The sequence below is a fragment of the Numenius arquata genome, chromosome 15 (assembly GCF_964106895.1).
Source record: "Numenius arquata chromosome 15, bNumArq3.hap1.1, whole genome shotgun sequence".
Lineage (NCBI taxonomy): Eukaryota > Metazoa > Chordata > Aves > Charadriiformes > Scolopacidae > Numenius > Numenius arquata.
The window spans coordinates 1,740,781-1,757,091 of record NC_133590.1 but is presented as its reverse complement, the minus strand read 5'-3'; the positions used below and the strand labels follow the sequence as shown (position 1 = coordinate 1,757,091).

Here is a 16,311-nt window from a genome sequence, read left to right as displayed (position 1 = left end):
CTCCCTGCCTGCTCTGCTCCATGACCTGCTCCAACGCAGGGACCAGCTCCACCAGGACCCTTCCTCTCCTGCTGCTGAACCCTCCCATGCCCATGTGTCCTGCATATGTCACCTCCGGCACTCTGATTCTCAGCCTGGCCTGTGGTGGGGACCCCAAGGGGCACCTGAGCCTGGCTCATGGGATTCATGGGCCAGGGTCAGATTGGGGGGGGGGGGTGGGGGGGAGAGCGGGGGTGTGAACAGGAGGGTCCCTGTGACATCCAGCATCCTGGGAAGAAGAGCCCCTGCCGGGGTACAGGGCTGAAGTGAGGTGGTGTTGCTTTCCCAGGGTCCCAGAGGGAGGACCCTGCCCTGTGGGACTCCCTTTGGCTCAGTCATGGAGTGGGTGCAGGGTGGCCCTGGCCCCGCCACTCCTGCTGGGGCCCCCTGCATGGAGACCTTCCTCAATAAACCCTGCACTTCATCCTCTGCTGCCTGCCCCGTGTCCTCCTGTGTCGGAGTGGGGCGATGGTGGGCGGGGGGAAGAGAGTGGGCCTGGGCATCCCCCAGCACACCAGTGTGCATGGAGCCCCGCAAGGTGGGGGGAGCATGGAGGGAAATAAGGGGGGAGGAATGAGGCAGTGCATGAGGGGATGGGGACAGCCCTGTGGCCCTGGTGACAGGGACCCACAGGGAAACTAGTGCAGGAAAGGGTTTATTCAGTTGGCACTGGGTGCAACCAGCAAGGGGGCTGGGGGCGAGCGGGGGGCACCTGGCTGTGCCAGGGCAGGCTAGTTGCGCAGGCAGCGCCCACCCGCACCCAGGGAGAAGCCGTGGTGGCAGTGGCAGTGGAAGGAGCCGTGGCTGTTGTGGCAGATGTGGTCGCAGGGGCCGGGCTGTGCCTGGCACTCGTCTATGTCTGGAAGAGAATGGGAGAGAGTCAGAGCTGCGCGAAGGACAGGGTGGTCATCCAGCAGGGGACAGAAGGGACACAGGGCAGGGTGGGGGGGCAGCTTGTGAAGCTGGGACACGAAGGCATCTCCGATGCCTGTGCCCATGAGGTTGTGATCCTGCCACTGCTTGTCCCCAAGGCTGGCAGGTGGCAGATGCCTCCTCACTCCATCAACTCCTGCACAGCCACAGCCCACCCATCCTGCCCCCGTGTTGTGGGTTAGCTGGGACCGGGGCTGTGAGCACAACAGCCCCAGAAACAACGTCCCTGCTCCCAGGGCAGCATGGCTGCACCTGGCAGCGGCGGGCAGGTGAGTGCCACAGGCTACTGGCCCCGCTGCCTGCAGGTACTCACCCAGGCATTGGCTGGCAGTGGGATCAAGGGGGCGGAAGCCAGGGTGGCAGTGGCAGTTGTGTGCCCCGGGGGTGTTGGTGCAGAGCTGGCTGCAGTTGTGCAAGCCCTGGGCACACTCGTCGATGTCTGGTGGTGGGGAAGAGAGTGGCATGGGGTTATAACTCGCGGCAGGAAGGCAGCACAGCCCCACTGTCGCTGTGTGGGCAGGGCTGCCCGCTGCACCCCATCCCCTCCAGTGCCGCACTTCTGGCTGTACTGCTCAGGCTGGGATGAGGGATGGGCATGGGCAGAGCTGCATGGGGTCATTGTGCACCCTCCAACTAGCTCCTGGCCCCGGGCCATGGAGAGTTGGGGGATGCTAAGGCTGCTCCCCACCCTGCAGTCCCTTCCCTAAGCAGCCCCAGGGCAGGGTTGGCAGAAGCGTGGGCACAGCCCTGGCCCCTACAGCTCAGCAGGCCAGGCTAATAGACAGGATATAGTTTATTGGGGGGATGGGGTTCTCTGGGAGAGGGGCTGGAAGACTGAGCAGGGTCCGACTCCAAACAGTGGGGTCAATACATTAAAAAACAGACCAGGAGGGTCCTTCCCCTACAGGGCCTGGGGGGACCCTCCTCTGCCAGGGCCAGGGAGGGGGGACCCCGTCACCGAGGAGGGGGCAGGCGAAGCACACACGTCACAGGCCAAACCAGCAGGCACATGGTACGGTATCGAGGTGACGGAGCAAGTGACCGGGTGGGGAGGTGCCAGGGAAGGGGCGCTGCCCCCGGGGCTGCTTTCCCAGACATGGTGCAAGGGGCAAGCCCCCCACGGCCAGGCAGCCAGGCTCCGTACCCGTCCCGCCGCAGGCCACCCCCAGCAGGGCACAGCCGACACTTCCAGGGTAGTTCGACATGGAGAGAAAGAGAGAGAGAGAAAGAGAGAGACAGGCGGAGGCCAGCCCGTCCTTTCGCCAAGGCTGCTCTGGCACGTTACGGGCAGGGGTTAAAGTGCATAGAGGCAAAGGCAGAGTCCGAGGACTAGAGGGAGGAGGGCACCATGGGGGGGCCTGGGCCAGCTCCCGATGGAGGGGTATCCCTCAAAAAAGGCCACTTGAGCTGCACAGAGAAGGAGCAAGAAAGAAAAAGAGAGAGAGAATGTGTCAGTGGGGGCTCAGCAGGAGGCACAGGATGAACAGATAGAGAGCCAGGGTGCCAGGGGCTGGGCAGCTGCATGGAGGCTTGCAGGATGTGGCCAGGCCTTTGGCAGGGGTTCAACAGCATCCCAGAGCGGTGCTTTGGGGTGGCACAAGGTCAGGGCATCCCCGCCGTCACTCACCCACGCAAGCCGTGCCATCCTCATTGGGCTCGAAGCCCCGGCTGCAGCGCTTGTTGCTGCGGCAGCGGTACCCGCCGTAGGTGTTGATGCAGGTGGGCTTGTCCCGGGGACAGATGAAGGGGAACTCGGTGCACTCGTCCATGTCTGCAAGCAGAGAGGCCGTGGTGGGATGGCTGGGTTGGGAGCTTGGGACTGCTGGCCGTGGCCCCTCTGCTTTCCCCTGCACACTCTGGATGGCCTCCCCTCCAGAGGCAGCCATGCACAAGCCCTGCCTCTGCCTGTGAGGCTTATGGCATGGCCACGGCCACCCTGTCACATCCCTGCTGCCCCTCCATCACCTGTGGCTCGAGCCCAATGCCTTCCACCCCCAGCACAGCACTCTGGCCCCTCCCTGTGTCATCATGGGACCCCCTCCAGAGCCATGCCAGTGCCCCCATCCCCACAGCCCGTGCCGAGCAGGCAGGCGTACCCTGCACTGAGCTACGCAGCAGCCCTGGCTTCTGCCTGCCTGTAGCAGGATGCTGCCCCTGTGCCCCCCGCTGTGCCCACGGGGACATGCTGCAGCATCCCAGGTGCAGGGACTCCCGTGCCCCCAGCAGCCACTCACCTACGCAGCGTCCGTTCTCGTGCTGGGAGAATCCCTGCCCGCACTGCATTTGGGGAGAAGCAGAGACCACCGGGATGAGGAGGAATCAGCCTTGGGCAGCCACTGAGCCAGCAGAGCCCAGCCCCTCATTCCTGCCTCCAAAGCCCCCTGCCCTGTGCCCACACCAGGCCCTCACCTCCAGCGGGGCAGGCATGAGTGGCTCCTCCACATCCAGAGGGTAGGGAACCTCCAGGACAGAGTTGGTCTCACTGCTGGCCACAGCTCGCACCATGACGCGGCCATCCGGCCAGGTCACCTCCAGGCTGCTGGCTTCATCACGCCCTGCAAGCGGGCAGCCTGTCAGAGGGGGTGTCTCCAGGGTGGGCAGGGGCTGAAAGGAGGTGGGGGGGGTGGTAGGCATGGAGGGGCAAAGCCACCCCTTTCTCCCTGAGCCAGGCCGCTGATGCCTGTGGTGACAGCCCATGCACAGAGATGCAGCCCAAGGGGTGCATGTGGGGACACTCCTGCGGGCTTGACTGCCAGCTGTGCTGAGCCAGGGGAGGGTTAATGCCAGGGAAAGCCCTGGTCCCTGGGCGAAGCAGCAGGCGGGGCGTGGGGAAGGGGGCAGCTGCCCCTTGCAGCAGGGGTGCAGTGGCTGGGATGCTGCCTGCTCCCTCCCGTGCAGCCCACCATGCCCAGGGCGATGGGCATGGATGACTACCATCTTGCAGGGCACCAAGGTTGCAGAGGTGGCCCTGAGCAGGAGGGAGTGGAGGGCTCAGGAGCCCATCAAAGAGGGTGCCAGGGATGGGACTAGGGATGGAGGCAGCCCCTTGCCCCCCTGGCTCACCCAGTCCGAAGTGTGCCACAGGCTCCATCTCACAGAGGTACCCCGATCCACCATCGATGATGCGCAGGTGGGCCCCGCTGCGCCGCGTGAACAGCACCACTTTGGCCCCCCGTGCAAAGGCCCCAAAGCGGGTGCGGGGGATGACACGCAGCCAGTTGTTGCCGGTGCCCTGGGAGGGAGCAGGGAGGTTGAGCCAGGAGAGGTGGAAGGGATGGGGACAACGCGAGGACCCCCCTGCTTGACTCACCTGGGTGCCCTTGAAGATGGAGATCGGCTGTGCCATGGACTCACCATGGGACAGGATCAGGTCCAGCATCCCATCACCATCAAAGTCCGTCACTGCACCCCCTGCAAGGACAGGATCAGGACATCTCTGGGGCCCAGCCCCACATCTTTAAGTACTAGACCCTGCTGCCAGTGCTGGCAGCAGCACTCCCAGTGATGCAGGGGCATTAGGAAAGATGGGGTGACCCCAGGGCAGGCCTTAGGGGCCCTGTATGGGTGACACCCTGCAATCAGGTGGGTCAGCTCTATGGAGAGGCAGGGGACAGGGGCAGGCAGTGCCTGGGGGCCTGTGGGACACAAGAGGCTGCCTGGCCACCTGGTCCCCTCCGAAACACAGAGGTTGGCTTTGAACAGTGGGCATGCAGGAAGAAGCTCCCCAAGATCAAAGCCCTGGGGAACAACAGGAGGTGGCACCCTTAGCCGGGTACAGGTGGAGGGAGAAAGCATGGAGTTGCTCCTGGGTCATGGGGGCTCTGGGGAGCTGGTGGTGAGAGGGCAGGTGACCAGGCTGGGCATGTGGCATCCCCAGGCACAGAGGGTGCCAGGTGGTGCTGTGGCATGCCCCCGGCACGGGCTGCCCCTGCCAGGACTGGGGGGACTCACCCGTGCCCCGTCCCTCAGGCTCCAGCGCGTCCCCCGGGTTCAGCTCTTCCACGATGGGGTCCGAGTGCTCCCTGCGGGTGAGCCTGTGGCGCACAGACAGGGTGTCAGTGCTCGCTGCTGCGGCCCCCGGCAGCTCCCTGTCCCCCCCTGAGCAGCCTTGCAGAGAGGTGACAGCCCTGGTGGTGGTGCTGGTGGCTTTGCAGGGTGAGTAGGGGACGGGACTGGCCCCTGCCTGTTGGTACCTCACATCCTGCTCCATGGAGGTGACAGGGATGTCATGGGAGCCTGGCTCTTGTGGGACTGAGCTGTGGAGCAGCAGCAGCATCTTCCAAACACTGCCACGTCCTTCTGGGACTGGAGACACCCTCCCACCCTCTCCCGGCCTCCCCACCACACCACTGACCCCCACCCACCCACGGGTTCCAGCGCCAGATGGGGACAACCAACTCCCACCACCCTGTGTGCTGGCTGAGGTGGTGTCACACAGCGGTAATGAGGAATTGACCCCCACAATTAACAGAAGCCACGAACAAGCTTCCACACGGCTGCTAATCAGCGGTGCCGGAGACCCTGGGGGTGGCTGCAGGCACGATCGCAGTGGTTGGTAATGATGTGGGGAAGGGCTCAGTCACGGTGCCTTTTATTAGCCGAGCCTGAGCAGTGGCACTGCTGGAGAGGAGCCCCGTGAGCCCCGCTGTGCCGCGAGGGCTGCGTGGCCCCCCCGGTACCCGCTGGGCTCCTACCGGAAGAGGCGGTTGGCGGAGGAGCCGCGGTAGGCGATGTTGTTGAAGAAAACCTCCAGCTCTTGGTCGTTGTCAAAGTCGGCTGTGATGACGGTGCGGACGGGGGACGGCATGGAGAACTTGGGGGTAGCGATGTCCTATGCAAGGGGTGGGCACAGGGTGACAACGGGGATGGGGACTGGGACACCAAGTCCCGCTTTGGTGCTTCAGGTCCCTTTCCCAGTGGGAACGGGGACTCAAAGCCAAATCTGGGTGAATCCAGGCCCCTTGGCCAAGGATGCTTGGCAGCAAAGCTGGAAGTGGGGGGGGTCCCAGCCCCAGCCCTCACCCGGAATCGGACACGCCCGGGGGGCCCGCTCTGGAGGTAGAGGCGGTGTGGCCCATTCCAGTTGCCATAGACGATGTCCACTCGGCCATCACGGTTGAAGTCAGCCAGTGCCACGCCACGTCCATGCTGGTAGGGGTCATCCAGCCCTGGGGAGCCGCAAGGGGATGGGGAGAGACAGAATCCCCTCCCTGCCTCCGTCTTCCCGGGATGCCTCCCAGGATGTGCCCCATGGTCCCCGCCAAGATGGGTCCTCCCCACGCAGGGCTGCATCCCTGCCCTGATGGATGCCCTGGTGCACCTCAGGCACCCCCAGTGGTCAGCAGGGCTCTGAGTCCCCAGGGCTGTCCCTCCACCCTGTGCTCAGCCTGCCTGGGCAGGCAGAGCCATCTCTGCCCTGGGGACACCAACACCTGGGTCCTCCCCCCTGCTCCCCCTACTCACCCACAGCAGCTGCCACGTCCCGGTATGTCCCGTCCCCCCGGTTGTGGAAGAGGAAATTGGGGCTGTTCTCATTACCGCAGAATATGTCGGAGGCGCTGTCACTCAGGATGGGGCCCACAGCCACCCCACGGCCCCCTGGGGACAGCAGCCTGGGGGTGAGTGGGCAGCTGGCACGCCACCCCAGGGGGGTTCGTGCCCCCCATGCCCCCTCGGTGCTGTCCACCCGGTGCTCCTGGGACCCCTGGTGTCCCCTCTGCGCCCACCTCCCTCCTTCAGTCCCTCTCATCAGGAGCTAATTGGGCCTGGCAGCCGCTTGTGTCACTCCCAACTCTAATCACAGCCATCGCCATGGTGACAACACTCCTAATTAGTGACAATTTACTGCTGGGGAGACGGGGCATGGCGGTGGTCCCCACGGCAGTGGGGCAGCATGGGACGCAGGCTGGCACGTTCCCTGCTGCCCTGTCTGTGTGCCCATGTCCCTGTGCTATGCTGCCCAGCCCTGCGGATGCTGTGGGTTCTGGAGGGAGCTGCTGGGCAGGGTGATGGTGGGTGCAGGGGTCCTGGGTGAGCACCTCGTGGCCCTGGTCCCTTCCACGGGCAGTGGGGCTGCCACTAGATGGGGCAGTCAGGCAGCCGAATGCGTGGCACAGACCACTGCCTGCCCTGCCTGCAGTGGGGTCCCACGCTCGCCGTGCCCAGCAGTGCCCCGTGCCCTCCGTGGGACCGCAGCAGCTGGGTACCTGTGTACTTGCTGACGCCAGCCTGGGCAGCCACGTCCACCAGCACCACGACGCCACGGGCAGGGTCACTGGCAGCCACGTCCATCTCGAGCAGGGCGTGGGGGCCCACGTTGCCGCTGGCGTAGTTGGCGATGTAGATGGAGTACCTGCCGGAGCCCTGCGGCCAGCGGCACCTCCTCAGCACCCATCCACCCAAAACCCAACTCCACGGGGACCACAGGTTCCCTGCTGTGGGGCTGGATGCCCTCATGGCTCCATGGGACCAGGCGCTGGTACCATGTGCTGAACTCTCTGCTCTGCAAAGCCCATGGTGAAAAGCACGCTGGCAGTGGAGTCCTGGGGATGTGCCTCCAGGACCTCTGTGGTCCCCAGGCTCAGGGTGCTAGCACAGGGCACCCTGCCCCCAGAGCATCCCCAGTGTGCCAGCTCCACCCCATCCCCACCACCCGCCTTGTCCCGTGCAGCAGCTGGACCCTGATTTAGTGATAATCGTTTGGAAACAAACCACTGGGGGAGGAAGAAGAAGAAAGAGCAGGTGACAGGAACATAAATCACCTCGACAGGCACGTTTATCAGCTGGCGGCAAGTGTGTGGACAGGCGCCCGCAGTCCCCACGGTTGGGGGGAGGGGGACGGGGACTTCCAGCCCTGACAGCCATGGGCTGCTGGGGAGCACCCCCAGCCCCAGACGGGGGTGGGATGGGGCTGGTGCTCAGGCAAGAGGAGAGATTCCCCAGGACCCCACAGGGGAGGGCTGGAGGGGCATGGCGGGGGGAAGGAGGGAAAGGAGCAGAGATGGCCCCCTGCCCGCCATGCCCTGTCTGCTCACCATCCGGTCCACGCAGGCGACGGAGCGCCCAGCGAAGCGGCTGGCCACGTCCCGGTTCACCTCGTCGCTCAGGAGGTCCTCCCAGCGCCCGTTGCGGAACTTGAAGAGCTTGTCCGTGTAGGTGGCCATGCCTGGGGTGGGGGGGACACACAGGTCAGGGGCCTGCAGCATCCCACCTCCTCCTGAGGAGGGTGCCCTGTGGCAAGGGGAGGCTGTGGAATGGGTACCCTTTTCCCAGAGCATCCCAAACCCCTGCTCTGTCCCCCACAGCCCCCAGCAGCACCACGGGGCCAAGCTGCCACTGCAAGAGTTCCCGTGACCCTTAAGAGCCTCCGGGCGACACGCAGAAGAATCAACTCATTAAGGTAAAATGTGTCCCGATGGGGCACAGCCCCGTAGATCATCCCCAGGAAGGTAAAAAAAAATCGATGCGGTGCCAGGCACAGGCAGCGAGCCACACTGCCTGTGACAGCAGCAACGGCAGCGCCTGATTTAGGGACAGGTGTGCCGTTGGCCGCTGCCAGCCCGGGTAATTAGGAGTGTCAGGAAGACAGATCCATCGTGTGGAGGTCAGGGCAGTGGGACAGGGACACAGAGCGGTGCTAGAACACTGACCCAGGGAGCTCTGGGGATGCCTAGCGCCGGGCTGGGGCACAGAGGTCTCCTCCCCACAAGGGACATCCCAGGAGCTGGGACGGCAGCGACAGGGCAGGATTAGACCTGGGTTGGTCCAGCGGGCACAGGAAAACCGCGGCACGGTTCATCCTGCTGGGCACAGCTGGGATTTGCAGCGCAGGGTCCCTGTTGGCAGGGCAGCACCGGGGGTGTCGGGGAAGCTGCTGTCCCGCTTGGGGTACCGCGGGGAGGGCAATGGGCAGCTGGAAGTGCTGACTCGGCGGCTGGCTGGGCTCAGCGTCCCGCCTGCGCTGCCATCAATCAATGGAGCCACTCAACTGAGAAATTAACTCCAGCCCGCACACATCCCTCACGCGCCGAAGGTCGCAGGCTGGGATGCTGGGAGCTCCCCCTGCGTCCAGGTCCTGGGGCACAGCCACCAGCGGGGCTCACCGGAGAAGGCATTGTTGGTGTTGAGGAAGTAGACCTCCTCGCGGCCATCCCCATCGATGTCGCAGGCCGTCACACCGATGGCGTTGCCCTGCCGGTCCCGCAGCGCGTAGTACGGGGAACCTCGCTCATCCTCCGCCACATTCACCAGCCGTCCCCGTGCCTTGTCATACTTGAGCACCAGGTTGGGGCCGTTGTACCTGTGGGTGCGAGCAGGAGTGATGCCTCCCAGAGGCTCAAGGACAGGATGAAAGCCCCCATCCCTGGCGTGACAGCGGGTGTGACATCAGGTTTTCCCCATGATGGGCACAGCAGAGATCTGTGTGGTCCACGGACGCCAGGGACCCTGGGCTGTTCTCAGCACTAGAATGTGGGGCTGGCTCCTGGCTGCCAATGGGGAGGGCTCAGCCTGGACTTGTTCCAGCTCGTGTCCGGCATCCCATGTCTACCTGGCCTGGGTACCACGGGGCAATGCCAGGGCAGGGGCTGGGAGGCAGGCAGGACAGGATGGGGCGCAGGTTCCTGCTTGCAGTTCTTTCCCAGAGCAGGGAAACCGGCACGCAAGGCAAATCCTCCCCACAGGCTCCCCGCCTGCTCCTGCCTGGTGCACCAGTAAACAAGTTATACAACGGGCACTGTGACCGCTTACAAAACCTGGCTCAGCCCAGCTGGGAGCGGTGGCCCGGGCCCCTCCGAGGGTCCCCAGTGCTGCCTGTGATTTGCTGACCCAGGGTGATGCTCAGACGGGTGGCAGAGCTAGACTCTGCCTGCCACCATGGTGCCCTGGCTCCTGCAGTCCCCCCTCCCACCCCAGACGGGTTCTGTGGGGGTGAGGGGTCCCCTCCAGGTGAGCACACCTCCGTGTGTGAGCCTCCCTTGGGGGTGAACACAGTGGTGCATGCACAGACATGCTCTGCTGGCAGCCCACCGCCATGCCAGCACACACACACGGAGCCTGTGCCACTGTCCCTGCTGTCCCTGGCCAGGGCTGGACCTGCTGGCAGCAGCTGCTCCTTGTCCAGCCCTGCTTGGGTGCTGGCAGCACAGCACACGGCTCCCTGCCTCCTGCCAGCCCTTCCGAGCCATCACTCCAATAAAGGGCTATAAAAAAAAACTCCAGCCAATTAACCGAATCTCCGGAGAGCGCTGAGTCCTGTCAGCAGAGCTGAGCCGGCTTGGGGACGCGCTGGCTCTGCACTGCAGGGTGGACCCCAGCCACTGGGGAGCTGCCACTGACCCACAGAGGGGGGAACTGGCCCCAAGGCTGGGATGGGGGCACACACGTGGCACCCAGCTGGCATCAACACCCTCTGTGGGTGTATGCAGACTCCCACCCTAGCACCTTTTTGCCCACCCCCTCAGCCGGCCACATGCCCACGGAGGAGTGAGGAGCTCCTGGCCCTGCAGGGCCACCAGGACCCGCTGTCACCAAGGCACTAGGTACACCACTCACCCTGCCACCACGATCTCGAAGTCACCGTCGGCATCCAGGTCGGTGACAGCCACGCCGTAGTTGAGCTGTGTGGGGTTGCTGTCGTAGTCAGGTGGGAGGAGGCGGTGAGTGACGGCCGTGAACACGGGCTCGCTGCGCTGGGAGCCCTCACTGAGCCAGGCCAGGGACAGCAGGCACAGCACCAGCATCCTGGGCACCTGGGAGAGACCTGCAGCCCATCAGCTCCAGGAGGAGACCCTGCTCCACAGTGCCGGAGCATCCCCACCGCCCTTGCACAGGAGATGCTCTCTTACCACCCTTTGTCACCCATCTCAGCCTGTGCCACCCCACCGGCCCTTAGACCCCTGGGCACTGTCACAGCTCTGGCACCCCCGTGCATGGACCCTCTTGGCTGCAGCTCACCCTCAGGGCTCCCTCAGGACAGGAGCCTACCCCAGCAAGCTGGGAGCCAGGGCTGAGCAGGAGCAGGGCTGTGGGAGCCCATCCCATGGGAGGGACCCAGGAGGCAGCAGGAGGGCTGCTGACGAGGCTGGGCTCAGCCCCAGCTTGCTGTGCCCCAAGGGGCCACCGGCACCCAAGCTTCTGGCAAATCATGATGCCAATCCCTGCTCCCTTGGCAGGGCCGGAGGAAACAGGCAGTCACATGGCTGGGGAGCTCATCCCTTGCCCAGCTGGTCCTCCAGAGCTGGAGAAGGCCATGGAGAGAACACGGGAATACTCTGCCAGGTGGCTCCTGTGTGCCTCAGTTTCCCCACCCTGCTGGCACTGTCTCTCCCAGTGGCTCTGCAGGGTGAGCTCCTCCCAGGCTGGCTGCGGAAGGTGTCTGCACAGGGATGTGGTCACGGGAAGGAGGTGCTGGGAGGAACGGGAGGCTGGGAGGAGAGGCTCAATTAACCTGGGCTGCGGAGGACGGTGTCTGCCAGCACTGCTGGCAAGGCTGCGGAGACTTTGGAGCTGGCTCTCATCTGGCTGTAGCATGGGTGATGAGCAAGGTGGCACTTAGGATGGCCAGCCCTTGCCACAGGCCAGGCAGTCCCCTCCAGAGGGGAAAAAGCTCAGAAGTGGGTTGTGTGTCCCTGGGTTGTGGGCATGAACACGTGCCAGCACTCCAGCTGGGAGCAAGAGCAGCCTGTCCCACTCTTGCAGCCTGGAAGGAGGGCTGGAGCACCCGGCCACCAAGGCAGGGACACATGTGGCCATGCCGGGATGGCCATGCCCAGGCAGAGCTGCCCCTGCTTCCTGGGGAGCCAGGAACAGCCCCCAACACTGGCATAGGGATAGGGGAGAGTGGCCCCACTGCCAGCCAGTCCCCATGCTGTGGGCCCTGCCAGCAAGCAAAGGAAGCTGTGGCAGCTGCGTGGTGCCACACGTGCCCAGCTTGGAGAGGGGAAGCTGCCTGATGGCTTAGATCCTGGCAGATCCACCGGGCTACAGCAGCAGCCTGCTGCCGCCTTCCCTAGGGATGGGAATGGTCGCAAGGGTCTTTGGAGGGCCAGGATTCCCCTGCCACAAGCAAATAGCTTTCTTGCCCACCTGGCTGGGCAGGAAGGGGCTATCCTCCAACCACAGAGAAGACCTTGAGCCCCACTGCCCAGCACACCCGAAGCCCTGCATTCCACTGCCCAGGCCCTGCTCCCCTTCCCTCTCCAACCCCATCCGTTCATCAGGTGCAGCTGTAAGGGTGGATGTGTGTGTGTGTGTGCCCGCAGCTCTACTCTGTGCTGCTCCCATCCCCTCCCTGCTGTGACCCACATCCCCCCAGAGACCCCACTACAGCCAGCCCCACTCTAGCACCACGCTCTCCACCACCCAGCTGGACTCGGGACACTGTGCCCATCACTGCCATCCTGTCCGGAACAGCTGTCCAGGGGCAGGACCCTGGGTCTTTCCCTGGTGCAGGTGCCTGATGAAAGCCACATGTGATGGGGACAGGGTATCATTGCGTTGGGACAGTCCCTGGGTGTTACTCTGCAGCGCCAGGCAGTAAGGGAGGCAGAGCCTTTGCCACAGCCCCACGCTGGGCTCGCTGAAGTAAGCATGGGGAGCGACATCCACATGTGGACATAAGGATGCAGGGCTACCGTGTGCCGCCCCCCCCGCCGGCCACAGCCAGGCAATGGGTGGCTGTCCCCAGGCCACCAGCAGGGCTGTTCTTTCTCTGCCTCCCTTCCAGCTCCTGCTCCCCGCAGCTTGGCCCGTTCCCCAGGTACCCCCCCGGCCCATCCAGCTGCAGCCAAAATCCCTCCAGGCTGGATGGAACGTTTCCAGGGAGAAACAATGTTCCTGATTGGAGACAAAAGGCTTTTCCCAGCAGATCCGGTGCTTGGTGCCATGGGGAAGGGATGCACGGCCCAGAGCCAGGCCATTTTGGGAAAGGGGAGGGAGGCTCAAGTTCTGCATGAGGGATGGGAAAGGCCTCGTGGTCCCAACCATGCTGCTGATGGCACCAAGGCCCCAGCATGAAGCTTCACCTGAGGTTTGAGGCTGTGGGGTCCTGCCTGCACACAGGGCTGAGCTCAGCCTCCCTTGTCCAAGCAGAGCCGAGTCCTGGCTTGTGTTGTAGCATCTGGTGGCAAGGTCACACCAGGGTGCCTGCTCAGCATGGCTAAGCCTGGTGACATGATGGATGTGGCCATCACGGGGCATGGGAGGATGGGGTCAAGGCAGGGGGTGCGATGGGCACCCACGCAGGGTGCAGCCAGGCAGCGCAGGGACAGAGGGCTGGCCCTATGGCAGGGATGCAGCTTGTAGGGCTCATCTGTCCCTGCGCATGGCTGCAGCTGGCAATGCCCTGTGGGGAGGATGGGATGAGACTGGGAAGTGAGCCGCAGGGCAGGCAGGGGCTTGTGCCCCAGACCCCCTATGGCAGGTGGGGAAATACCGTCCCCAGAGCTCCTTATGCACCCACATGCGGATCCCCACCCTCGGCCCATATCATGGGGAGGGTGGGACTGGCTGTCTGCGCAGCCACCCCATCCCGCATGCCACCGTGACATCGCCGCCCACCACACTGCGCACCCCAGTGATGTCATGCTCCACCACTGCAGTGACATCCCGTCCTGGGCCGCAGCCACCTCCAGCACTGCTACAACATGGCATGCCATCACGCAGCAGGGGCCTCATCGCACCCCAAAGGTACCCCAGAGCAGTGACAACATGGTGACATCACAGCAGCCCATGACATCATGCTGCATGTGCCCCAATAACATCATATTCCCCTTCCTGCCATTCCTAGGCTGGCACAGCTGTCCCTGTCAGGGCAGAGGACAGGTAGGAGACGTCCCGCAGATCCAACAGCCCCTCTCCCACAGGGGCAGCGCTGCCCTGGGGTGCCAGCAGTGTCCCCTCCACGGCACCTTAGCCCCGAGGAGCTCAGCCCCTGCAGCGCCTCTGCTCCGGTTGGAGCCCACAGCCCTGGTCCCGCTGCCCCGGCTCCTCACTGCTGCCGTGGGCTCAGCACCGCTCCCTCTCCCACACCCCTCTCGCAGACCCCGGCCTGTGCATGCATCCCGTCACGGATGCTTCCCACGGGCACAAAGCCCTCGGCTGCTGGCCATCCCGTCCCTCTCCCCTCCCTCGCCGGACTCCTCAGCTCTGGACCCGGCACGCTGGGGCTCAGCCAGCAGCAGCTAATGCAGTGTGGAGATGAGCAGTCACCTTAGCCTCTGAGCTCAGCCCAAAGGGACACCAGGTCCTTGGGGGTCTCGGCCGCAGCCAACTGCTCCCAGACCCACCAGTGCACAACCAGCCCCTTCCCACCCAGGCAGATGCATGGATGGACCCCTCTATCCGCAGCCCCCAGCCCCTCCATGGGCTCAGCCACCGCGAAGCACAGATGTCCCTAGAAAGAGGAGCTGCCCGTTCTCTCTCCCTGTCCCTTGCTTCTTGTCACCCTGATGGCTCTCCCCCAGTCCCACCCCACACCCCCCCATCACTGCTTCATCCTCCTGAGCCTGCTCCCCCCCCAGCCCAGCATCCTTCATCCCCCTTCCTCCCACCCTGCCACCCCACGCACCCCTCCACGCTGCGGGGACAGGCTGCGTGCCCTACCCAGCTTGCCACCAACTTCTCTCCGGGCCGGTGACTGTGCGGGAGTTGACAGCCACCCCCTCCCCGCCCCGGAGTCCTCGGAAAACTTCACGGAGCAGCAAACCAACCCCTTACTCACGGGCCAGGGGGGCTGCCCGGCGCCCCCGCGGCGGCGGGAGCGCATCCCGCAGCGCCCGCCTCGCCGCTCGCCGCACCGCCCGGCTCCGGTTCCGCCGCTCCCCCGGCTTCCGACGGGGCTGGCCCGGTCGAACGGCGCCTTATGTAGGGGCGGGCGGCGGCGGCAGCGCCAATGAGCGAGGTGAGGGGGGCCGCTGCCAATGGAGAACGCGGAGGTGGGGCTGCGCCGCGCTGATTTACTGTCCCCACGGCAGGGATGCTGCGGGGGGATCCGCCGGGGAGCATCGCCCCGGGCACTAAGCCCGCCGGGGCTGGAAGTGATGGGGGGGCTCCGGGATGAGCGGAGCGTCGCTTCCCGGGCAGCCAGAGCCGCGGCGGGGGAGCCGGCTGGCCGAGGGGGGCTCCTGGCTCGCAGGAGAGGAGCTGCAGCCCCGCGGTCACCCCGTGGGTGCTGGGGGGTGGATGGCACTCGGGGCACGGCTGGGTAGGGCTCCCCACCTCCTGCAAGGACAGCTGGGGTGACAGGGTGAGGAAAGCCAGGGACCTGCCCCCGGCCTCGGTGCAGTGGGGGTTTGCCCCACAGAGCAGTGCAACTGGGGGCACGGGAGGGGGAAAGGGAGCGGAGCCGGGCAGCCCCCGTAGTGCAACACCCAGCTGCACCCCGAGGGCTCCTCACCCTCCCTGTGCCATCACCCTGCAGGTCACCCACCTCCCTGCTACCACCCTCCCTTCTCTGGGACTCCAGGAGCCGCTCTGCCCCGGCAGCCGGTCCGCACTGCCAGAAAGGCCTCGTCTCAGGCCATACAAGGCACTGGTTTGCCCAAAATCTTGTAGCCAGTGGATACCCGAGTCAGGATCGCACTCAACCCACAAGCCTGCACTCCCTGACATGTCTTTCTCCTGTGTGGCCGCTGTGGGGCTGGGCACAGAGCTCTCCATGTGTCTCTGGATGCAGAAAGTGGCTGTGGTAGGGACTGGGACAGCGCTGGCACGGAACATGGCTACCAGGTCACCCCAGTGGAGCACGTTTGTAGGTGCCCCAGCACGGAGCTCGTTTGTGGCCACCAGCAGAGACAGCAGGAGGGGCAGGAGCCCGTGCCATTTCACTGTTTCAAGTGGCTAATCACCTGCCCTGCTGAAACCCTGATTTCTCATTCAAACGTGTCTGGCTACAGCTTTTGCCTGTTGCTCCCTGTTCTTCTCTCCCTGCTGGATTCAAGAGCTCTCCAGTCCCAGTGATTGTCTCCCATGACGGCGCTTCCAGTGGCCATCAAGCACCCTTTGATTTCATTTCCAATGATCCCCCCTTCGCAGGGTGCCTGTCTGAGCACTGGGCTTGCTGCGCGGTTACCTGCTGCAGGGTCCCCACGACCAGTGTGACAGTGTCTGGGCACAGGGAACTGGCTATGGGGCACTGCCGTGGAGCAGGAACCCCCACTTCTCTCTGTGTTCACTGCGGGGAGGCCAGCATGCCTGTCACACACGTGCAACGCTGCGCTCACATGTCCTCGTGCCCCACAGAGCTGCGAGTGTGCTCTGCCCGCCGGTATCCCACAGCCCGGCTGCAGCCTTGCACGTGCGCGTGTGCTCAGGGCAGGCGCCCCCTCTGCTGAGTCGTTA

General features: G+C 64.7%; 1 protein-coding gene across 2 annotated transcripts; it reads right to left on the bottom strand.

Annotated features, from left to right (window-relative positions):
• Positions 1–770: 770 nt before the first annotated feature.
• CRTAC1 (cartilage acidic protein 1) lies at positions 771–14,737 on the bottom strand. Of its 2 annotated transcripts, XM_074158995.1 has the most exons (16): positions 14,693–14,737; positions 10,525–10,721; positions 9,075–9,271; positions 8,007–8,137; positions 7,179–7,335; positions 6,436–6,570; positions 5,995–6,140; positions 5,667–5,803; positions 4,924–5,006; positions 4,283–4,383; positions 4,036–4,204; positions 3,382–3,527; positions 3,207–3,249; positions 2,600–2,743; positions 1,286–1,411; positions 771–898 (listed from the first exon to the last, which is right to left on the bottom strand). In XM_074158995.1, exons 1-16 carry the CDS (start codon positions 14,735–14,737, stop codon positions 771–773), a joined length of 2,085 nt encoding a protein of 694 aa, XP_074015096.1. The 2 variants fall into 2 exon arrangements, with proteins under 2 accessions (XP_074015096.1, XP_074015097.1); XM_074158996.1 differs by lacking the exons at positions 771–898; positions 1,286–1,411 and adding an exon at positions 2,267–2,379.
• Positions 14,738–16,311: the final 1,574 nt, after the last annotated feature.

Coding starts and splice junctions, on each gene's coding strand:
- CRTAC1 (XM_074158995.1), bottom strand. CDS start 14,737: ATGCGCTCCCGCCGCCGCGGGGGCGCCGGGCAGCCCCCCTGGCCC. Junction 6,141..6,435: donor GGACGTGGCAGCTGCTGTGG/GTGAGTAGGGGG, acceptor GCGGCTCCCCAG/GGCTGGATGACCCCTACCAG. Junction 5,007..5,666: donor TCCGCCAACCGCCTCTTCCG/GTAGGAGCCCAG, acceptor TGTGCGCCACAG/GCTCACCCGCAGGGAGCACT.